The 21967-nt window shown below is 59.1% G+C and overlaps 3 protein-coding genes across 4 annotated transcripts; 2 read left to right on the forward strand and 1 right to left on the reverse strand.

Moving 5' to 3' along the window:
* Positions 1-224: 224 nt before the first annotated feature.
* Positions 225-11286, forward strand: SEMA3B (semaphorin 3B). Of its 2 annotated transcripts, none has more exons than XM_036266704.1 (18): positions 225-285; positions 4213-4406; positions 5085-5242; positions 5396-5458; positions 5784-5903; positions 5978-6071; positions 6258-6377; positions 7408-7553; positions 7643-7754; positions 7873-7942; positions 8016-8160; positions 8483-8702; positions 8964-9055; positions 9133-9174; positions 9404-9561; positions 9654-9709; positions 9806-9945; positions 10524-11286. In XM_036266704.1, the coding sequence occupies exons 2-18, from the start codon at positions 4298-4300 to the stop codon at positions 10923-10925; spliced, it is 2247 nt and encodes a 748-aa protein (XP_036122597.1). In that variant the 5' UTR covers positions 225-285; positions 4213-4297; the 3' UTR covers positions 10926-11286. The 2 variants fall into 2 exon arrangements, with proteins under 2 accessions (XP_036122597.1, XP_036122598.1); XM_036266705.1 differs by lacking the exon at positions 225-285 and adding an exon at positions 464-504.
* A 1400-nt stretch (positions 11287-12686) lies between these two features.
* On the forward strand, positions 12687-16298 carry LSMEM2 (leucine rich single-pass membrane protein 2). Its single transcript, XM_036266336.1, has 4 exons — positions 12687-12768; positions 15597-15710; positions 15793-15978; positions 16165-16298. The coding sequence occupies exons 1-4, from the start codon at positions 12747-12749 to the stop codon at positions 16296-16298; spliced, it is 456 nt and encodes a 151-aa protein (XP_036122229.1). The 5' UTR covers positions 12687-12746.
* Positions 16299-16838: 540 nt separating this feature from the next.
* Positions 16839-21775, reverse strand: IFRD2 (interferon related developmental regulator 2). Its single transcript, XM_036266335.1, has 12 exons — positions 21575-21775; positions 19585-19704; positions 19416-19500; positions 19188-19312; positions 18949-19106; positions 18736-18786; positions 18483-18652; positions 18290-18395; positions 17852-17989; positions 17641-17769; positions 17466-17561; positions 16839-17340 (listed from the first exon to the last, which is right to left on the reverse strand). Exons 1-12 carry the CDS (start codon positions 21630-21632, stop codon positions 17260-17262), a joined length of 1317 nt encoding a protein of 438 aa, XP_036122228.1. The 5' UTR covers positions 21633-21775; the 3' UTR covers positions 16839-17259.
* Positions 21776-21967: the final 192 nt, after the last annotated feature.

The following is a 21967-nucleotide window of genomic DNA, read 5'->3' on the forward strand; positions in this document are numbered from 1 at the left end:
GCCCCACCCCCAACCCCCTCGCCGGGCAATGAGGAAAACAGGAGTGAGTGAAGAGCTGTGATGTGGCTTGAGGGGGGGCTGCCCCATCCCAGAGGGGCTGACCTCAGCCAGGGAGGAATGTGCAGGAGGCGGAGGGTAGGGGCGGAGCGGGTGGGGGCAGGGCCACAGGCAGAGGCCCAGGGTTGCTGGTGGCCCCTCCCTCAGCCCCTCCACCTCAGCTCTGACATGGCCCTCAGAAGGAAAGGGGAACAGGCAAGGAAGGGAGGAGCTGATCTTTCCAAAAAGGTGGGCCAGGGGTCCCCTGGGAACGTGGAGACCCAGCTGGGGGCGGGTGGGGGAGTGCCTGGACAGAGCCTTCCCTGGGGTGGGGGGCAGTGACAGGAAACTTGGGCCTCATTAGGTTCTCACCAGGACCCCCTTGCCTGAGTCCCCAGGAAGCACATCCTAGCACCCACGTGACCAGGCCAGGACAGCTGGAGCCGCCAGCCCTGATGGCGAAAGCAGGTGTGAGTGGGGCGCCAAGGCAGCCCAGTCCAAGCTGGACACCGGGAGGGTTGTCTGCAGCCTTCCTCAGACGCTGTCCTGCCCCAGCCACATCACCCAGGTCCAGGCAGGGTGCAGGCACAGGCTAGCTGGTGATGAAGGGTGGGAGGCAGGTGCTGAGACGCACAGCAATCCGCTTACATCCAGAGAGGAAAAACGGACACCCTAGCAGCCTATGCCACTGACAGGCAGCACCGGGCAAGGACCCAGCCAGGCCCTCGCCCATGGATGCCCTGGCAGAGTGGAGGCCAAGGAGCCTGGGAGGGCCCTAGAGCAAGGGTGCAGGCAGGAGTAGGGACCTCAGCTGCCTCCTGTGGTTTGTCCCATTCTGTCATGACCCAGGCCCAGGCTGTCTGATTCCAGAATCCTTAGGGACTTCCAGCGCCCACTGTGACCACAGCCAATGACCCTGCTCCTAGTGCTGTCTCCATGGGGCTCCTACCGAGGGCCTGGATACACCTGGGCCTAAGGAGCAGAAAGGACACCTTGTGGGGACAGGGACAACTTGAGCTCCCACTCTCGGAATCTCCCTTCCTGCCCAGGGAGATAGCACATCTGGAGGAAGGAGGACAAAGTCTGGGGTGGCCTAGGGACAGCCCACTCCCTTTGGCTGGGGGTTGAGTCCCAGGGTGTTGGAAAGATGGGAGTTGGGGGTGGTGGTCCTGGTTCCATTTCTCAACATGGTCACAGGGCTGGGGGCAAATGAAACAGGCTGGGACCCTAGGCCTGAAGAACTAAAAGCAGTGGGGGCAGGTAGGGGGCACAGCTGGTGTGGGTGGGGATCTCAAAGGCACTTGCTGATCTTGGCTGCTTGGGTGGAAAATTGTAAACAGCCAAAGAATTTTGTTTGCTTGCATGGGACGGGAGGAGGCTACCCAGGTCCAAGGCAGAGAGCCTGGGAGAAGGGAGAGGTGCATCCCTGAAGCCCAGAGTTACTGCAGGGGTGTGTCCCTCCCCAGCCCTTCTGGAAGGCCCCGTTCTCCCGCTGACCTCTACCCTTCCCTGCCAGCCAGCCAGCCAGGCACACCAGGCCCTGAGGCTCAGGAAAGAGGCATGACCCCACCCTGGCTGGACACAAACACTTCTGCTCCAGGGGACTGGGCAGGAGATGGGCAGCAGAACCGTGTGCACTCGAAGCGGACACAGCCTCTCGCTGACCCCTGAGGAGCTGCCAACCAGCCTTGAGGCCACTGCAGGAGAATGCCTTTTGGGGGAGTTGAGGGGTGGAAGCCCCTCCTGCCCTGGCATGTTCACCCAGGTGGACCTGCAGTCCCCACTCAGCCACTGTCAACATTCAGCCCCTCCGAAAAAGTGCCCCTGGCCGTACAGACAGGGTGTGTAAACCGGGCCCAGCTTCTAGCCAGCGCCCAGACCCTTCCCAGCTGAGGCACTGAGTTGTAGGGGCCCCGTCCCGTCTGTGACAAAAGCCCCCTCGGGTACTTTGTTCTGCGTTTGGTGGGACAGTTCCTCCCACTCTCAACCTAGAAGGAAGACCAGTCACGCAGCGGGTATAGAATGCCCTCACCTCCAGCAGGGATGCGGGACGGGTGGTTTCTGGATGGGCCCACCCCCTGCAGTGCAGAGGAAGACCTGCTGACTGCCCTGACTGCCCCCTCCAGCCAGGTGGCAGAGGTAGTGGCCCAAGTGGCCCAAGTGGTGAGGAAGGACTGGGACTGGGCCCTGAGGACCCATCAGACCTCCAGTTGAGAACCCCTCCCCTGACCTCCAACCCTTCCATCCCAGCTGTCCTGGGACTTGAGGTGGCAGCTGGGTCCCTCATCCCCCCCCCCCACCAATGCCCCAGCTGTGGAAGGACCTGAGTCCCCCGGGGTGCCTCTACCAGCTGTGCCCTCTGCCTGTTGTGCAGAGCCACCTTGGGCTGTGAGGTCTTTATCGCTTCTTCCTCCTTTGCCTTGACTGGCAGCCCCACTTTCGGACCGCTGCTTGGGGCGCCCTATTGCCATGAGGCCCAACAGGGGAGGGGTCATCCCTACCCCCCCTCCCTTGTGCCCACTCCACTTTGGCCCCGCCACCATCTCTAGCCGACCAGGCTGCCTGCCCAGTCACCCGATCTGCCCGCCCCGTAAACTTGACGGCGTGTGTGGGGCGGTGGCTGGCTTGGTGGGGGCGGGGGCTGCTCCTTAAAGGGGCCGTTAGACGGTGCCCTTCAGCCCCTAGGCTTCTCCCCTTCTCCAGGGTGAGAAGGGCTGAGGTGGGGGCACTGCTGCTGGAGTCCGTGAGGCCTTTGGTAACTGGTAACGCAGCTGGGCGCTGTGTGGCATCGCAGACCCCCCAGCCCAGAAGAGGCAGCGGCAAGTGTCAGCAGAGGGAACGGGGAGGAAGGGGCCCTGGGAGGTCGGGCACTGAGGAGCTGGACGAGGGGGGAGTGGTCTGGGACGTGCCTCCGCAGCTGCGCACCTCTCCCCATCCCAGCCCAGCACCTTGCCCCACACCAGGGCTCTGGTGCCTGGCACCTGCGCCCTTTGGGAAGGATGGTGGGCATTTCAGCCAGAGCCTGGCCCCATCTGAGGGGTCCAGGGAAGGGCTAGGCTCAGAGAAGTGACGGGGCTTGAAGACGGGGAAACCCGGGGGCTGAGGATGGGAGGGGGAGGGGCGCTCCCTTAGCTGCAGGGAGAGGCTGCCTCAGGCCCTTGGCTCTCCCCACTTGATTCCTCTTGGGTCAGAAGTCTGAGCTCACAGAATTTCTGTGTGACCATCCCAGTCCATCCTCTGGGCTGGGGAGAGAGCGGCCAGCTTGAGCTGGGCTGTTCCATCCCAGCAGCCTCTGGTCAACCCAGGCTTCTGCCCAGCCCCTGGGGCTCCGGTGCTGGGGCTCCGGGGCAGCACTTTTCCCTCTGAGAAATGGGTCCCAGGAGTGTCTCCACCTTGAAGGCAGTGATTGGTCCTGTGGTTGTTTTTGCTCACCTGCATGTCCAGATAGACACACATACACTTGCATATGCACACACATTCACACATGCACACACTTGTGACACATAGACATCTACTACATAAACATGCATGCAATGCTATGTGTGCACACATACACGCCACACATCTACACACATGGCACATAGCCTCACAGACGCGTGTGCATACACACTACACACATGTGCAATGCAGAGATGCAGAGGGGCCCTCAGAATCATTCACACTCACCGGCCCCCACACCCCTGGCTCCTGCCCCAAAGGTGCCCGTCTGCCCCTCCTGCTGCTCACTCCCATGACTGCCTTGTTCCACTCACTGCACTTGGCACCCTCCAAAAATGCCCCGGTCTCAGTCCTGTTGGCACTCTGCCCACTCCTGCAAGGGGACCTTGTCTGTGTCCCCCAATGTCCCTAGCCCAAGTCCCAGGCTGGCATGAAGTAGGCACAGAGTGTGAATTAATGTCTGTGAGTGTGTATATGGGAGGGCGGGTTACTGGGGAGGGTGACGTGGTGGGGCGGGTGCCTGCCACTGTGAGGGTGACCCCAAGGGTGTGCCCAGCGTGGGTGTGTCTGTGATTGTGGCCAGGCAGAGCACCCTCTGAGGGAGGGGATGACTCCACTCGGAAGCGGAATGCGACCCCCCCCAGCCTCCTTCCCCTAGGGGCTGTAATCTGATCCCCTGGGACTCCCCCCAGCTGCCCTCCCTCGCCCTCGCCCTCGCTGCAACTGCTTCTCTTCCAGATCCCAGGGCAGAGTCCAGGGCGGCTCAAGGCTCCTCCACACACGCCTGCTGAAGCCTGCTGAACCCTGAGCGCCCTGAGCCAGGATGGGGCGGACTGAGGCCACCGCCATGATCCCAGGCCTGGTCCTGCTCTGGACAGCAGTGCTGGGGGGTGCCTCCCCTGGCTCTCCACGCCTTCGGTTCTCCTTCCAAGGTAGGTGCACCTGGCAAGCAGGAAGGCCCTGCTCGGGGTGGGCAGGAATGGGCAGGAAAGGGGCCCAGTGTGGGTAGGGGGCACTGTGCCTGCTGTTGTACCACCGGACCAGTAGGTACCACCTGACCACCTGCCGTGGTTGGATTGGGAGCACTCAGGCCATCTCCAGTTAACCCTGTCCTGGCCTCTGTCCTCAACCTCTCTGCCTAGATTCCTCTCTGCTTTCCCAGGAAGACCCCTTCTGTTCCCATGGCAACAGATCCTGCCTCTGTATCATCCCCTACTCCCAGGGAAGTTGAGGTGTGGGGGCCATTAGAGCCCCCTTCCACACCCCACACAGTCGTTGCTAGGCAGTGGCATTTTACTGAGCTCGTGGCACGATGGCAAAGAACCCTCGGCTTGATTTGGGGGTTGGGGTTCTGGCTTTCCCTACATGCCTGGGCTCCCCGAGAACCCGGGTCTCCTGGAGAGACTGCTGTCTGAGCACGCCCAAGGAGCTCAACCTGCCTTCCCCTGGGGGGGTGGCTGCACTGCCTGCCCCCAGGCTTCACACCTGGGTGGGCCTTCATGAGTGCAAGCGCACGTATGTGTGAAGTCACACGTGTGCGGGCGGGGTCACAGGCAGGGCCTGGGGGAAGCTTCCAGTAGCACATTCTCAGTGTTGCCCCCACTCTACAGAGCTCCAGGCCCAGCACGGTCTCCGGACCTTCAGGCTGGCGAGGACCTGCTGCTATGAAGCTTTGCTGGTGGATGAGGAGCGTGGACGCCTGTTTGTGGGTGCTGAGAACCACGTGGCCTCCCTCAGCCTGGACAACATCAGCAAGCGGGCCAAAAAGGTGCCAGGGACTCCCAGCCTCGGCACTGCCCAGGGAAAAGCCCCAGGACCCCTCCAGACTGCCCGGAGGGACCAGGGGGATGGGTCCCTGAGAAGACACCTAGCACAGAGCATTCGAAGGTCCTGACCCGTGTTCCCTCTCCCCAACCCGTAGCTGGCCTGGCCGGCCCCCGTGGAATGGCGAGAGGAGTGCAACTGGGCGGGGAAGGACATTGGTGTGAGTGTCTGCTGCCTGGGTGGGGGCGCAGGGGTCAGCCCCTCGGTCTACAGACAGGGCAGTGCTAAGACAGAGGCCTGTCTGTTCTGGTAGGGATGGGGGTGGGGGTTGAGGTGGCTGAAGTCTGGAGGTAGTGAGTCAGGGTGGGGACTCGTGATTCTTCTGGGGGCCTTGAGTAACAGGGGCAAGGCAGGCCTTGGCTTCCCTGTGTGCCCATTCTGATGCAGAAGAAAGGAAGGGGTGGAGGGGACATTGGTGAGATGGGGCCCTTTAAAGTCATGTCCCTGGGGGAGGCCTCACTGTCCCTGCCTCTGCCTGCCCCTAGACCGAATGCATGAACTTCGTGAAGCTGCTGCATGCCTACAACCACACCCACCTGCTGGCCTGTGGCACAGGGGCCTTCCACCCAACCTGTGCGTTTGTGGAGGTGGGCCACCGGCTGGAGGTACGGCCAGATCCAGGCGGAGGGTGGGTGGGAGAGTAAGGAGGGCCTGGCAGGAACAGTCTCCCCACCTCCAGGAACCCGTGCTCCGGCTGGACCTTCGAAGGCTAGAGGATGGCAAGGGCAGGAGTCCTTATGACCCCAGGCACCGAGCTGCCTCCGTGCTGGTGGGTGAGTCCAAAGGCTGGGATCCCAACAAGAACTCTTAGACCCCCTCAGAGACTCTAGAACCTCACAAGGTCCCAAGACCCTCCCAGGGATCCCCATAGCCTCAATGGCTCCCCAAGAGCCCCCAGAGCTCCACAGGCCCCCAACCCTGAGAGCCTTCCGCTTGGCTGAACAGCCCTTGCCCCGCAGGGGAAGAGCTGTATTCCGGGGTGGCTACAGATCTCATGGGCCGGGACTTCACCATCTTCCGCAGCCTGGGCCAGCGTCCGAGTCTCCGAACAGAGCCGCACGACTCCCGTTGGCTCAATGGTGAAAGACTGGTGGGGGTGGCGGGAGGGGATCCTCACCCCCAACAGGGCAGGTGCTGAGTAAGGCCCATAAAATAAGTGAGCAATGGGAGCAGTCAGATCGCACCAAGTACTACCATGTAGCAGGCCTTGTGAGGGAGGCTATTCAGGTATGGCCCATGCAATTCCAATGGTCCTGAGACCAATGAGAGAATAAGGAGGAAGGGAAAGAGACTAGGTGGTGGTGATGGGAGGGTTGAATAAAGGAAGCCACTCTCCTTGAGGATAGGTGCGAGTTAATTCCCAAAGCACAGAAGGATTGAGGGAAGAGCATTCTAAGCAGAGGGAACAACTAGTGCAAAGGCCCTGGGGCAGGAACAAGCCAAGGAACAGATTTATGAAGGGAGCAACAATAAGGGGCCAGAACTGTCATGGGCCAGGGTAGTTTATTCTGAGTGATTAGACCCAGCAGTGTTCAAAACAGGAGCAAGCCATCTGCTCTCTGCTAGAGATTAAGATTCATGAATGAAGGTAATACCGGAGACCCCATCTCCCTCCTTTCTTAAACCACTGGCCTGGGGAACTGTCAGGGTAAGGTGAGAGGGCTGCCCCTGGCTAGGATACCCCGTCCTGCGTGCCCAAGTAGCCACGGTCTCTGCTGCCCTCTTGTGGCTGCTTTTATTAATTTATTTTTGTTGCAGATGTTTCTTCCCCCCAGACACCCTCCTTCCCACACACACACACACACACACCCCCCGCCACACACACAGCATTGTTGCCTATGTCCATTGGTTGTGCATATGTGCATATAAGTTCTTTGGTTTATCTCTTCCCTCCCCCACCCCCTTGTGGCTGCTTCTTGACTCGCAGGCCCTGATCTTTTGGAGTCTGTGAGGAGCACCATCTGAACTTGGTTCTAGAAGCTGGGTAGTCAGATGCTGTCACACGGGGCTGTTGTGAGAGGAAAGGGAGGCAGCATGTGGGTCTCCCAGCAGACAGCGGGGCTGTGGGGACCAGGACTTCGCTGACCCCACGCCTCTTCCTGTGGCCAGAGCCCCAGTTCATCAAGGTCTTCTGGATTCCGGAAAGTGAGAACCCAGACGATGACAAGATCTACTTCTTTTTCCGTGAGTCAGCAGTGGAGGCTTCGCAGGCACTGGGACGCCTGTCTGTGTCCCGCATTGGCCAGATCTGTCGGGTAAGGAGTCCCTGAGCCACATCCAGTGACCCCACTCCACCCCTTTGCCTTTGGGGCCTCGCCCTCATCCCCTGCGACTGACCCTGCAGAATGATGTGGGCGGCCAGCGCAGCCTGGTCAACAAGTGGACCACGTTCCTGAAGGCACGACTGGTGTGCTCAGTGCCTGGCATCGAGGGTGACACACACTTTGACAAGCTCCGTGAGTGCCAGGCGTGGAGGATGGAGTGAGGGGGAAGGGAGCGCAGGGGCACACACTCTGGAGCCTGGCTGGCCTGCTGGGCTGTGTGCCCTCCTCCAACTAGGCCCCTTCCCCACAGAGGATGTGTTCCTGCTGTCCTCCAGGGACCGCTGGACCCCACTGCTCTATGCCGTCTTCTCCACTTCCAGGTGAGGGGTGGGAGGCAGCCGTGTGGGACAGCCTGGGCTCCACGGGGCCCATCACTCATGTTCTCGCCCGCAGTGGCATCTTCCAGGGCTCCGCAGTGTGTGTGTACAGCATGAGTGACGTGCGCCGGGCCTTCCTGGGACCCTTTGCACACAAGGAGGGGCCCACGCACCAGTGGGTGTCCTACCAGGGCCGTGTCCCCTACCCCCGGCCTGGCATGGTACGTAGCCCAGGGACCCCCCCCAGAATCCACTAAATGCCTCATGGGTGGAGAACTTGGCCTGGGTTCTTCTTGGTTAAATATGGTTTCTACTTTTTGTTATGGGTGGAAAGAAAAGTCACCTTCATCAGGCAGGGCTCCTCAGGGTCAGGCCACATCTCCTCAGACTCCCAAAGGCAGGGCTCGGTCTCCTCTGATTCCCAAGACAGGGCTCTGTCCAATACCCGCTTCCCCCCACTCCAGGTTCCCAGAGGTCTCTTGTGGAGGGCTGCCCACCAAGCCCTCAAACCATATCCTTTTCGTGCCTCCTCCCCACCCCCAGTGCCCCAGCAAGACTTTTGGCACCTTCAGTTCCACCAAGGACTTTCCTGATGATGTCATCCAGTTTGCCCGGAACCACCCTCTCATGTACAATTCCATCCTGCCCTTGGGGGGGCGCCCTCTCTTCCTACAAGTGGGTGCTGGGTATACCTTCACCCAGATTGTTGCAGACCGAGTAGCAGCTGCTGACGGACACTACGACGTCCTCTTCATTGGCACAGGTCAGGGTCCTGCCATGACCGTCCACCAGACCCAGTCCAGGCTCTGTGGCCTGTTAGTAGGAGATCCCCTTGTTCAGTCCCCTCTCCACGCCTTTACTTGGGCTGTGCCCCCATCTCCTGGATGCTGCTTTGATTATTCCAACCACATTTTCCACCAACCCAGCTATGCTGAGGGTGGGGGCCTCCACGGGGAAGAGATCCCTGGCCCCTAGCTCTCAAGGACACACAGTCACTCACGCCTCCTCTTTCTCAACCCCGCAGACGCTGGCACCGTGCTGAAGGTCATCTCAGTCCCCAAGGGCAGCCGGCCTAATGACGAGGGGCTGCTCCTGGAGGAGCTGCATGTGTTTGAGGTAAGGCCTAGCACCCATCATCTGAGGCACCCCCACTCCACTCAGCCCTAATCCCCAACACCCCTTCTCTCTCTCAGGACTCTGCTGCTGTCACCAGCATGCAAATCTCCTCCAAGAGGGTAAGTGACCAGAAGTCTCAGGAGTGGAATGGACCAAATGGGTGCCGGGGCACCCCCACCCCTCCCCTGGTAGTTTTAAGCCCCGGGTTTGAGTGTAGGTTCTGCCTTTGTTAGACTGTGTGACCTGAGACCTCAGTGTTCTCATCTGTCAAGTGGGGAAGGGATCCCTGACCGAGGGGAGGCGGGCACAGGGCCCTTCGGTCAGCGCGGAGCCCCTCGTGCCCCCTAGCACCAGCTGTACGTAGCCTCGCGGAGTGCAGTGGCCCAGATCCCGTTGTACCGCTGTGCTGTCCACGGCCGCGCCTGTGCTGAGTGCTGCCTGGCGCGTGACCCCTACTGCGCCTGGGATGGGGCCGCGTGCACACGCTTTCAGCCCAGTGCCAAGAGGTGGGCAGGGTTCGGGCTGGGCGGGCCATTGGGCGGGAGTCCCTGGTGGAAAGAAGGGCTCAGGAAGCTCCAATATTTACCCCCTACCCCAGGCGGTTCCGGCGACAAGACATAAAGAACGGCGATCCCAGTATGCTGTGCTCTGGGGGTGAGTGCGCAACTGCCCCCACCTCTCACCCCTTGAAGATGCCCCACCCCGCCCTGCCTGGCCTGAATCAGACATTCCCCATGCCCCCACCCCCAGATTCGTCCCACCCCGCGCTGCTGGAGCGGAAGGTGTTTGGTGTGGAGGGAGGCAGCACCTTCCTGGAGTGTGAGCCCCGCTCACTGCAGGCGCACGTGGAGTGGACTTTTCAGCGCGCAGGGGAGGGGGCCAGCACCCCGGTGAGCCTGGGGAGGAGTGAGAGTTGGTGTGGGAGGATCCCCCCTCCAGGCCCTTGTCCCGCCCTCTTCAGCCCTGACTAATGAGGCCCTGGCCTGTTCCCCACATCTAGATGAGGTCCCGCCCCGCCCACTGAGGTCCCGCCCACCCGGACTCCCTTACGTCCAGTTTGGTCCCTCATCCTCACGAGGCCCCATTCCTGCTAACTGGGCTCCTGACCGCTGTCTCTCCTGCATCTCCCTCTCCCTCCCTTCCTCTCTTTCCCTCTCTCTCTCTCTCTCTCTCTCTCTCTCTCTCACACACACACACACACACACACACACACACACACGAGAAAAACCCCGCCCTCGCCCCGCCTATTTAGAGCCCTGACCCGCCCCCCGCGTTCAGATAAAGCCCCGCCGGGTTTGATTTCCCGGCTTGAAGACCACCGCCCTCTGCACCCAGCGTTCAAATATGTACCTGCGCGCGCCCCTTTACCGCTCCCACTCGGCCACCGGTGACCCTTGCTTCTCCTGTCCCACGCTGGGGCCGGGGCCGGGCTCCCCACGCGCCCCGCTTCACGCTGGCCCGCCCGCAGGTGCCGGCGGAGGAACGCGCCGAGCGCACCCCGCGGGGGCTGCTGCTGCGCGGGCTGCGGCGCGGGGACTCGGGCGCGTACCTGTGCGCGGCGGTGGAGCAGGGCTTTTCGCAGCCGCTGCGGCGCCTGGTGCTGCACGTGCTGAGTGCTGCTCAGGCCGAAAGGCTGGCCCGAAGCGAGGAGGCTGCGCCCGCCGCGCCGCTGAGCCCCAAGCTCTGGTACCGGGACTTCCTGCAGCTGGTGGAGCCGGGTGGCGGCGGCGTGAGCTCCATGCGCATGTGCCGACCGCAGCCCGCGCCGCGCCCACCGCCTTTCGAGTCCCGGAGGAAGGGCCGCAACCGGAGGACGCACGCCCCGGAGCCGCGCGCTGAGCGGGGGCCGCGCAGCGCAGCGCACTGGTGACTCAGCCGACTCCACGCCGGGGACTGGGGAGGAGACGAGACGACGAGCTGGAGAGGGGGAGGACAGACAGACCCTGGGAGACAGACAGCTAGAGGGCAGGCTCGCTGCGGTCCCCGGCCAACCAGGACATCGACCGACAGGCTCTGGCCAAGGGGCAGCCGCGCCGGCTTATTTATTAACAGGATAACCCTTGAATGTAGCCCGGGGAGAAGCAGCCCAGGCGGGCACGGGGTCCGGCCGGTCAGGAGGAGACAGAGAAGCAGGGCTCCAGAACAACGACCTGGGCCAGGGAGGTGCCTGCAGTGCCCACCCTGGGAGAAGGGCCTCCTCGTTGGGCAAGGAGCAGAAAGCTGTGAACAGCATGAGCTGGTGGGGGTGGGGTGGGGCAGGGCAGGCCCACTGTACTAATGCAATAAACACATTATTAGCTGAAGCTGGAGTGGCCCCAGCAGACAACCGCTGGTCCTAGGTCTCACTGTGTGGCCTTGGGCACCTTCCTAGCAGTCTCAGGACCGTTTTCTTCTAAGGATGCTGTGGTGAGGATTAAAGGTGGCTACCATGTGACTGAGTGGACCTTACACGGCCTGTGGAGATACTGACATGCACAGTGTATTCTAAATAATATAATTTCTGGGCTAAGTGCTATGGAGAAAATAAAATTGGGTGATGGGGAAAAGAATGTGAGTAGAGGGCCTCACTAAGGGGGTATTTGAGCTCAATGACAAGGAACCAATCATGGGAATATCTGGGGGCAGAACATTACGGTACAAAGGCCCTGAAGTGGGCACAAGTTTGCTGTGCTTGAGAAACGTCGAGGAGGCCAGTGTAATACAGTGGAGTAATGGGTTTGGGATGTTTTAGGAGACAGAGCCCCACTGTCCTGCTTTGCCCCATTTGGGGAGTGACACAGGGATCTAACAGCGGAAGGTGGGCCCTAAGCCGGACCACTTTCTCCACTGAAGGGTAAGTGGTGCCCTGCATCTTTACACACCTCGTGTGACCTGTGTGCCCTTGTGAAAAGGAGAATCAAAACTGCTTTGTGCTCAGTGCTTCAGACACGTGGTTATATTTCCAGTCTTGTATAGTATGGCAGGGAGGAACCATTGTTATTCCTATTTACAGATGAGAAAACTGAGGTCAGACGGGGCAATCCTTTACACAAGGTTGTAGGCTTAGTACCAGAAGTACCAGCCTTCAGGCTAGGTCCTCCCACTGACCAGCATGAGTGCCCACATGTACGGGGATATCTACCCCCTTTTAGGGTTCTGGGTCCTCATGGCACTGGGCTCCGGGGTTGTCCATCACCCTCAATCCCTGGTTTCAGCAGGTTAGTGGTAGGTGTTTACCCCGCATTTGCTTGGAGAGACCACCCAGCTGTGGGTGGGGGTGTTGGGGGTGGAGAAGTGGAGATGTTCAGGGCCCTCTTGCGTGTCTCGGCTGCCCCGTGAGGTATTGCTGGAAGTGCGCCCGAGGCTTGTCTGAAGACACCGAAGACACCGAGGCTCCGCTCGTGTTTATATGGGAGTGGCAGGGTTCCCCAGGAAAGCCCCCGGGCCCATGCGCTAGTGGGAGGTGTGCCCTTGCCTGGCCTCCATCACCAGGTCAATAGTCCACACTGGCCCATGTGGGTCACTTTGCCCCTTCTCATGGCTGAGACCTGTCCCCTCTAAATATAGCCCAGTGGGCTGAGCTCAGGCCTATTTTAGGTCCTGGCTGGGAGGCAGCCAGGCCTTCCCCAGGTTCTCAGAGGAGCCACCGCTGCCTCCATCCTGTCCCGTTACTGGGTGCTGACATCAGGCCCCCTGACTGCCCACCCCCATCATGCCTGAGGAGACCCAAGAAGGTAGGAGATGACTGAGGGAGGGTAAGACCCCAGAATTATGACCTTGTGGACCAGGGAGAAACCTGCCGTCCCACTGACCTCACCTCCTTTACTAGTTACTCATCAGTCACCATGTCCCAGTTCAAGTAATGGAACCTGCACCCTGTATATGGAGGAAGGCCTACCGTGCCTGGAACCTCTCACCTCAGGCCCTGCCTGTTTCCCCTGCTAAGGACAACAAGGAAGGATTGGGGGAGCTACCCAGTTGGGGGAGGGTTAACTATAGGCTGTGGCCAAGTGGGTGTGGGTGGGGCAGCTGCCTGGCTAGTTCAGCTCTTCCTTCAGGGAAAAGCTGGCACTGGGGGTGTGCCGCGGCTGCAGGAAGCATTTGGGCACATGGCCCAGGGACTGGGGGTACATAGGCTTCTGTCTTCCTCCAGCTTGGGCCTAAGTGGCCCCAAATGACTAAAGGTTGGAGCCCCTTGGCTAGTCAAGCTGACTGCTAGTTAAAACTTTGATGGCCACATGTCTAACTGCCCCGCCACATGCAAGAAGTATGGAGGCTCAGAGGGGCCAGAGCAGGGACCTAGGAAGCTTCAGGTCCAATTGCTGGCCAGGATGCAGGCCCAGCACCTCCTCAGCTCCAGCTTGGCTCAGCTAGTCGAATCCCCCCATCACTTTTTTTTTGTTTAATGCTCACCCGAGGATATTTTTCCCACTGAATTTTTTAGAGTGGAAGGGAGAAAGAGGAAAAAAAAACATTGATGTGAGAGATACCTCAATTGGTTGCCTCATGCACATACCCTGCCTGGGACTAGGGATTGAACCTGCAACCCAGGTAGGTGCCCTTGACAGGAAATCAAACCTGTGACCCTTCTGTGCACAGGCCGACACTCTAAACACTGAACTACATTGGCCAGGGCCCCCCATCACATTTTCAATATTTTGCGGGTGTGTGTGTGTGTGTCAAATATATGGTGACGGAAGATGATTTGACTTCGGGTGGTGGGCACCCAGTGCAATATGCAGATCATGTATCATGTGTACACCTGAAATGTATATAATCTTATTCACCAATGTCACCCAATAGATTTAATTAAAAAATAGATTTTACACTGGATGGGAGTGGCCCAGCCCCTGTTGTTGCGGTGGGGGGAAAAGGTTGCCTCCTTTGGGGGTCTTAATACTATTTACTGTGTGTTTCTCCTGGTAGCAAACAGAATCCGAGTTCAATTTAGAAAGTGTGGGGAAAGCAGCCAAGTGCAAAGAAGGAATTTTGTATGACTCCAACACACCACCCAGACATAACACTAGCACAGCATCAATTTTTGTTTTACTGTTGAGCACATCAAGGGTCAGTTTTAGGAAAATCATGAAGGTTGAGTTATTGTTCAGAAAGTGATAGACCCAGAGCCCACTTACCCTTGCCCCCATCCAGAGATGACCCTTCAATGCCTGCCAATTTGTATTTAAAAAAAATTTTTTTTCTTTATTGATTTTAGAGGGAGAGGGAGAGATGGAAACACCAATGAGACAGAGCATCGATTGGCCGCCTCCTGCACGCCCCCCACTGGGGATCTGGCCCACAACCTGGCATGTGCCCTGACTAGGAATTGAACTGGCGACCTCTTGGTGCAGGGTCGACGCTCAACCACTGAGCCACACCGGCCAGGCAATGCCCATCAATTTGTAATCTAGCTTCCAGCTGGGTATCTGGGGGTCTTAAGGGGCTAAGATTAAAAAAAAAAAGAAAATCAAGACAAAGAACACCCAAAAGAAAATATAAATCTTAGAAATAAGTAATTAAAATCCAGGAAAAGTACACAGGTCTCAGCAACTAACTGGGCAGGGGCTGTGAATGGATAATTAGGAAGCCACACACATATTAGGCCCCCTAGAGAGGGACTCAATCAAATGGGTCAAAAAAATGCTTTTTTTCATCTCCCAACTTAGCAAACGTGTACACAGATACATATATAATTTTTTTCAGTGTAGATGCCTAATAGTGGCAACAGTGTACCCTTTTGGGGGCTGTGGGCAGCCATTCTAGACTATTTAAAAAGACGTTTTTTTTAAAAGGCCCCTGCTTTTCGATCCATTAATTCTGCTTCTTGGAGGCTGTCCTTATTAACTATTGGGAAATTCAGAGAAACCTCCATACTCAATGGTGCATGTCCTTCACCAGGGGTTGTTCATTTCCAAAGGGGACTGGAAACAACCTAAATGCCCAGGCAGCCTCAAAGGGACACCTGAAAGAAGACTTCAGAAGGCTGAGAAACAGTCTGATAACAAAGGCAGGTCTCCTGTTGTGACTTTGAGTGAGAACAGCAGGGTTCACAGCAGTGCAGCAAAATCACACTGAGTATGTTGAAGAACACAGCCAAGGCCAGGAGGGAGAGGCACCGCTGGCTAGCATGGTGCTGCTTCTGCTGGGGACCAGATCACCAGGCTCTCGCCTGATGCTAACTCCCAGGGTCTGCAAGAAAACGGATAGCAGGAGGCAGGAATGAACTTCGTGCACTGTGGGTTCATTCCTCCAAGGCTGATAAACTCTTCTCTAGAAATGAGCAAGCAGAGGAATGAATACCTGGAAGTCCCTGAAGTGCTTGGAAGGAAACAAACATGAGCAAGTCCAGTGCACCTCCTGTTACTGTAGGTAAATCAGGCCTATGGGGTTCCGGCGCCATCCTGGCTCCAAAATCAAGGATCATTCCTGAGTTGGATTTAGGGGATTGAGAGTCCCATGTCCCTTTGTCCTGTCCCCATCTTCGCTGAGCCCATGCTGCCTCTGAAAGCCACCTAGAAGGAAGGGGGTGACCCACTGGCTGAATCAACCCTATGCTGCCCAGCAGACACCGTGGCACCGACGCTGAGCCCGAGGAACAGGGCATCACTGGCCCCCAACCGCGTGCAGGAGGTGCGCCTGCACCAAGTGGAGTCCATCAGTGACCTACACAGTGGAGGTAAAGGGGGCAGGGGAGGGGAGGGGAGAGGAAAGCCAGTGCACCCACTACCTTCCTCATGCCCCACCCATTTGCCCCTCAGGTTTGCTGTGCCCCTACCTGGCTGAGGAGGCACAGCCATGGGATGAGCTGCTGGACATCTTGCCGCCATCGCTGTGTGCCCAGCCTGGCTGCAGCCCTCTGCACAGCCGTGGTGGCTTCCTGCTGTTGCTCGCGCTGCTGGTGTTCACCTGCCTGGCACTTGCCACCCTGGCTGTCTACCTGAGCGGTATGGAGGCGCAAAGCCAGTGGGAACCAAGGGCAAGAAAGTGGGATTGGAGGAAGCAACTGCAGGGGCCGAGGCAGTGAAGGGTGGATGGTGTCACAGCAGCCTGTGGCGCTGAGGTGGATGGGCGGGGAGTCGTGGGGTGGCACATGGTCTGATAACCCCCCCTTCCCACCTGCCTGTCCACAGTGCTGCAGAGTGAGTCTCTACGCATGCTGGCACACACACTGCACACGCAGGAGGAGACGCTACTCAAACTCCGGCTGGCCAGCCTCAGCCAGCTGCGGAGGCTCAACTCCAGCGAGGCCCGAGCACCCAGCTGAGGTGCTGCTTGGACCTGGAGTCTAGGGGTGCGTGCGTGTGTTGGGGGAATTAGAGTGGCCCTTGGCAGGTTTCTCCTCTCCCACTGCTGCTTCACACTACTTCCTTGCTGAGGTTCTTGTATAAGGACTTGATCTGGCCCCACAGCTGCCTGCTGCTCCTGGCTGCTTCTGAATAGGCCTAGCCAAGCCCTGGTCCAAGGCCCTGCTTTGGGTGGCCCAAGGTCAGAGGAAGCTATACCTCCTGGCTCTTCCTGTGGCCTAGCAGCACTCTGGCCTCCCCCAGACAGCAGATTCAGAAGTCTAGAAATAGTCAACCCCCACCCCCAGTCACCCGAACTGCCAAGTTCCCTGTGTGTGTTGGGGGGGGGGGGGTGTCCAGCCTCAGCTCCCAAGACAGGCCAGGCTCTGAGTAGGAGGGCCATCTGGGGAAAGACCGTGAGGGCAGAGGTGAACTGGAGTTGGGAAGAACCAGCTGGGCCCAAGCTTGGGGTGGTGAATGCGGAGGAAGGGCAGGCAGAAATACCCAGGAGCCAGGCCACAGAGGCTGAGCATTCAGTTTAATTATATCTAATAATCTTTAAAAATCAGCACATAAATCCATTCCATGTAGCCTCACCTCCCCACCTGTTGTGGTGACATTAGTCCAGATGCCATCCCCACCCTTAAGAAAGTGGTTCATCCCAGGAGAGCACGCCCTCCTCCTGCCTGCCTCACAGCTCTGGGACAGGGACACATCTGGCCTGACCTGGGACAGGGCAGAAAGAGGCCACAAGGCTGAGAGCAGGGGCACAGAACCAGGATCCCAAGAGACCTGGCCTCCAGCCACCCACCCCCATGTCTGTTTTTGGTTTAGTCATTAAAAAAATAAAGCGACAATTTCTGGCAGAGACCAGTTGGTGCACTGTCTTCTGTTAAAAATACGGGCAAGGGTGTGGACAAGCTCCTCTCTGCTGGTCCTGCCTCACAGGATGTCTGCCCGCTTATCCCGCACGCGGCTGCGCGCCTTGGTCCGCGCTTTGAAGGCAGCGGCATTGCACAGGTGCTGCGGGGGGCAGAGAGAGGTGATCTGGTCAGCTGGGGAGGGGGGCCCAGGGCTTCTCCTTCAGCCCCTGCACAGCTCCAGGCAGAGGGAATAGAGAGAAAGTAAAAGTGCCCGAGGATGCAAACCTTCTCAAATCGTGAGATCTTGCAGGCCTTCAGGGCTGTGGCATCCAGCACCAGCACAGGGCCCAAGCCGAAGATATCACGGAGCAGCTCGTTGTTCTGGGGGCAGAGAGGACAGTGAGCTCAGGCCAGTCTGCAGCAGACAAGCTGGGGGCGCCCTCCCTGCTGGCCGCTCCACCTGGAGGTGGTGGTGCATGCCCGAACCCAGCACAGCCTTGAACGCAGCGTAGATTCGGCGCCGAGCCCAGCTGTCCACGTAGAGCACCTCGAGGCCGAAGCGCACAGTCTCTTCCTCACACTCGCCACCCTGCAGGGTAGAGGGGCCCATAAGACTGGGCTTGGCGGCTGGGCCTGGACGCACTCTTGCTAGGTCGCATGCTCACACGCACCTCGACAAAGTGCAGCACCGCACGGAACGTAGAGCGCTGGCGCCGGCGGTCAGCTTTGGCACGGTGCTTGTTGCTGTCAGTGGCCAGAGTACGCAGGGCACTGAAGAGGGCATCCATGTCCTCGTAAATCAAGTCCTCCTGCAGCGTGAGTGATGGAGGGCATGTGAGGCGCCTGAGCTCTGCTGGCTCTCAACATGGGGGTGCCCAAACCCTGTCTTTCACCAAGGATGTCATTTTCTTCTCTGCCCTTGAAGCCCTTCTTGGCCCCTGCCTTGTCCAGACAACCCTGCTCAGGGCCCCCAAATAGCTCCTGGTACCTAAGACTGTGTTGGGGCTACTTCCACTCCACAATGCCTTAAGGCTGCCTGTTTTCTGTGGCCTCCCCTGCATCCAGCCTGGGATGGGCCTGTGCTATCAGCAGCACCCCCCCACTCACACCTCAAGGTCCCGGGCGAGCTCAAAAAGCAGCGCGATGGTCTCGCCGGCAGCAATTCTCAGGTTCACAGTTTCACTGGACAAGAGCTGGAGTAGCCGTGGCAGCTGCCTGGGGAGGGGGCAAGCTGACCTACATGTGTGGGCTGGGGGCCGCGTCACCTTTCCCCTCCCATCCCCAGTGGGCAGACGCCTCTACCTGTCAAGGATGTGGCTGAGGTGGGTGCTAGGGCAGATGGTGAGTAGCAATGCCCAGGCTTGCAGGGTAGCACAGAACAGGCCATGCAGGCTGGCAGGGGCTGGGGATCCACCCGCACCACAGGATCGGCTAAAAACACCTTCCAAGCAGGTGAGGCAAGAGACCAGGTCCTAGGGACAGGGGAGCAGGGGAGTGGCTCAGGTGCAGAGCTAGGGTCTAAATGCTCTACTACCTGTGCCCAAAGGCCACTTACCTGGACGTCAGCGGCAGCCACGTAGCAGCCCAAGCCCAGAGCAGAAGCGCACTGTTGAGGGGAGAACAAAGCCAGGCCATGGTCAGAGAGTGAGCCTTGGTTCCCAACCATGGGGGCTCACCCTCAGAGTAGGGGAGCCCAGAGGCAGGTGGAACGACCTCTCTGCTTTGGGACTGTGGCAGGGAAGGGTGTCACAGAGCATGGAACACTCACATGGAGCCGGGCAGAAGGGCTGGCTGTGCCATCGCTAAGCACGGAGACCAGGAGGGGCTGCAGGCCATGGAACAGCTCCTCACTCTTGGGTCCAGGACCCAGCTGCACGCAGAGCAGGCCTAGCACGGCGGCAGCCAGGGCCTGTTCCTCGCCCCTTCCTGCAGGGATGCTTTCCAGTCAGCCACTGCACAAGGTCAGCACCTGGCCGTTTCAGGTCCCCCACACACCCCATATCCAACCTTTCTTGAGGCACTTTTCCAAGGCATCGGCCAGTGTAAGGCTACGTTCCAGCAAGAAGTCAGGGAGTAGGCGGGACGCCAGGGCCAGACGCAAGTTCTCAAGAGCACCTTGCCGGGTCTTAGCACTGGGGGATGAAGAAGGGGTGTCTTGTGGGCCGGCCTGACCTGGGTCACATCTATCATGGGCTGAGCAGGGACACGGGTGGGTTGGCTGTCAGCCAGGGGTACCTCTTATCTGTAAGGCAGTCCACATACTCCTTCAGCTTCTCCTCAAGGTCCTCCTGCTGGCCCTGCTCGTCCACAGCATCCCCCCCTGCAAGGCCATCTGGTCAGCCCTGCTTCTTACCCTGGCCCTCGGAGCCCCCAGAGCCCCTGCCAAAACCCCATGCGCTCTCACCAAGGCTGTCCTCTGCCGCGGTGCTAAGAAGGCTGGGGCAATCACTGGTGGTGCTGCGGGCCTCACTGGCTGCCTCATCCTCACTGGAACCTGAGTCAGCTTGGGCACTGCTCCGAGCACCTGGGAAGGGTGGAACGGGGCACTTGGCCTGCCTCCATTTAGACAGCTGGGGGTACCTCACCCAGCCTCACGACCCCACAAGACAGAACGCTGCCCCTCTCAGAGATAAGAAAACCAAGGCTCAGGTGGGCGGCACAAGGGCCAATGCAAAGAACACTGAGCCAAGAAGCAGGAGAAAGGGAACAAGGTCTACTTGTCAGAACGTCTGGCACCAGGCCCAGCCTAGGAAAACCTGGCAGGCTCAGTGAACAGAGCCTCCCTGAGGTCAGAGCTTTACGGAGACCGAAAGCCTGGTAAGGCAGAAGGGGCTGGGGCCCAGTCTGAAGTAGAAGCATACCTAGGCAGATCCTGGGGGAGCTCGGCCACTGGCCCACATCATGCCCCCAAATGGCCAAAGCAAGAATCAGGGACTTAAGATTATAGATTCAGACAGACCCCCAGAATTCAAATCCCAGCTGCACATCTTAACAGGGGTGTAACCAGGACAGGTGCCTAGCTTTCAAAGCCTGTTTCTCTGCAAAACTGAGATGCAAAAGCACCTTTTTTGGGTAGAGTAAGTGAAGACAATGACTAAATAAGTGACTAGTTATGGCTCTTCTGTGGACTAACATGCTCACCAGGTCACCCATTGGACCCGGGGATAGAGGCCCAGTTCCTAGTGGATGTGGGTAGATGCCCCAGGCTTCAAACATACTGTCTTCTGAGCTTCCCTTGGTCCATCCCAGGCCTTCAGCCCTGAGTGGATGAACAAGAGGTTCCTCCTGTCCCTGGGAAGTGCAGAAAGTGGAGTGGCCCATGACTGTATGAGCCCTTGAAAATACGTGAACACGGGCGAATGTCAGGCTCAGCAGAAGTGAACATTCCTGTGTGTAGGTTCGGCTTTGGCCAGGGCAGTGGCCACATCTGAGCCCTAAATGGGTTCCAGTCACCACCAGGCTGGTCCTACTTCTCAGGAACTACATACTCCATGTACCTGCCAATAAAGGCCAACAACCACGCAGGCCTCTGCTCATCTTTCACTTCCCCACCAGCCAAAGCAGCCCAGCCTGCCTTCATTTGCTCCACTGTGCCATGGTCCCTCCAGATACTAGGCCTTTGCACAACTCGTTCCCTCCCCATGGTTCTCTTCTCTTCATCTTCTCAAGACTCAGCCCGAAGGCCCAACCTTGAGGCTCCCTTGGTTCCTAAGTCTGGGCCTACCACGTCGGTGAACTTTCCCCCCCATAATCAGTCCTTCTGGATGTACCCCCCTACCCCATCCCTATTTAGGGAGGTGGCCTGATCTCTGCTGTGCCTGGCAGGCACCCCATCCCTGCGAAGTAAACATGTGTGTTTACTACACCAAGACACTCTCCTGGTCGACGCCGATAAGCCTCTCGCTGCTGCCTCAGGTTCTAGGGCTCCTACCCACCAAGGGCTCCCATCGTCTAGGGCCAAGTCCACCAAGGCTGAAATCCTATAACCTTCCTATCGCCCCCTCCCTCAGTTCTCACCCAGGCCTCCCACCAACTTCCTTGTCCAGTCCAAGAAAGCATCAGAGTTTGGGAAGGGGGCGAACTTCCTACTGTCCTGCGGGTTTGGCCGTTACAGCAGGCAACTAGGGCGAAGGAGCAATGTGAAACCGTGCCCGGGAGTTGCCACCACTTGATGGTCAGGAACTCGGGCTCCAGACCCACGAGGGGCGCGCTCCAGTCGGGCGCACACGTGGCCGCTGTCTCCCGGGGCACGTGCCGGCGGCGGCGCTGTTGCAGGAAGCTGCGCCAAACTGGTCCAGGCAGGAGTTCCCGCCCGGGACCCTCAGGGGCACGGGCGGGGAACCACGGAGGGTCCCCCGCTCGCCGTTCATCAGCTGCCCCGTGCCCACACTTACCGCCTCTGCGGCGCTGGCCGCCCTTGCGGGGCGCGCTGCCCTTTCGGGCGCGGGGCATACCGGGAGTCGGGCGCGAGGGGCGCGGGGTCAGGGGCCCGGCGGACTGGGGCTCCAGACCAGCGAGACGCCGGCCGGAGCGCTGAGCTGAGACTTGGGCAGACGACGGGAGCCACACGCCGCGCGTGCCACCATCTTCACTAGGCGCCCCGCCCTGCCCGACTGGCCGAAGCGCCCCGCCCTGCTAGACAGGTTGCCGGGAAGGCGAGTTCCAGGCCATTCGGTTCAGACCCACAGCCCCGCCACCTAAACTACTATTCCCAAGGGGCTGCGCGCGCAAATCACCGCTGGCAGGTTGGGCGCAGGGCACCCCGGGAACTGTAGTCTAGTCCCGTG

The sequence above is a fragment of the Molossus molossus genome, unplaced genomic scaffold, assembly GCF_014108415.1.
Source record: "Molossus molossus isolate mMolMol1 unplaced genomic scaffold, mMolMol1.p scaffold_m16_p_18, whole genome shotgun sequence".
Classification (NCBI taxonomy): Eukaryota; Metazoa; Chordata; class Mammalia; order Chiroptera; family Molossidae; genus Molossus; species Molossus molossus.

What these genes read in the sequence shown, in the direction of transcription:
- SEMA3B (XM_036266704.1), top strand. Translation starts at nt 4,298, where the DNA reads ATGGGGCGGACTGAGGCCACCGCCATGATCCCAGGCCTGGTCCTGCTC. An exon ending in AGGTGGGCCACCGGCTGGAG is followed by an intron (nt 5,904 to 5,977) that starts GTACGGCCAGAT and finishes CCCCACCTCCAG; the next exon opens with GAACCCGTGCTCCGGCTGGA. An exon ending in CAGTATGCTGTGCTCTGGGG is followed by an intron (nt 9,710 to 9,805) that starts GTGAGTGCGCAA and finishes CCCCACCCCCAG; the next exon opens with ATTCGTCCCACCCCGCGCTG.
- LSMEM2 (XM_036266336.1), top strand. Translation starts at nt 12,747, where the DNA reads ATGCCTGAGGAGACCCAAGAAG. An exon ending in CAGTGACCTACACAGTGGAG is followed by an intron (nt 15,711 to 15,792) that starts GTAAAGGGGGCA and finishes TTTGCCCCTCAG; the next exon opens with GTTTGCTGTGCCCCTACCTG. An exon ending in CCTGGCTGTCTACCTGAGCG is followed by an intron (nt 15,979 to 16,164) that starts GTATGGAGGCGC and finishes GCCTGTCCACAG; the next exon opens with TGCTGCAGAGTGAGTCTCTA.
- IFRD2 (XM_036266335.1), bottom strand. Translation starts at nt 21,632, where the DNA reads ATGCCCCGCGCCCGAAAGGGCAGCGCGCCCCGCAAGGGCGGCCAGCGC. An exon ending in AGCTCGCCCGGGACCTTGAG is followed by an intron (nt 17,990 to 18,289) that starts GTGTGAGTGGGG and finishes CTCACGCTGCAG; the next exon opens with GAGGACTTGATTTACGAGGA. An exon ending in AGATCTCACGATTTGAGAAG is followed by an intron (nt 17,341 to 17,465) that starts GTTTGCATCCTC and finishes TGCCCCCCGCAG; the next exon opens with CACCTGTGCAATGCCGCTGC.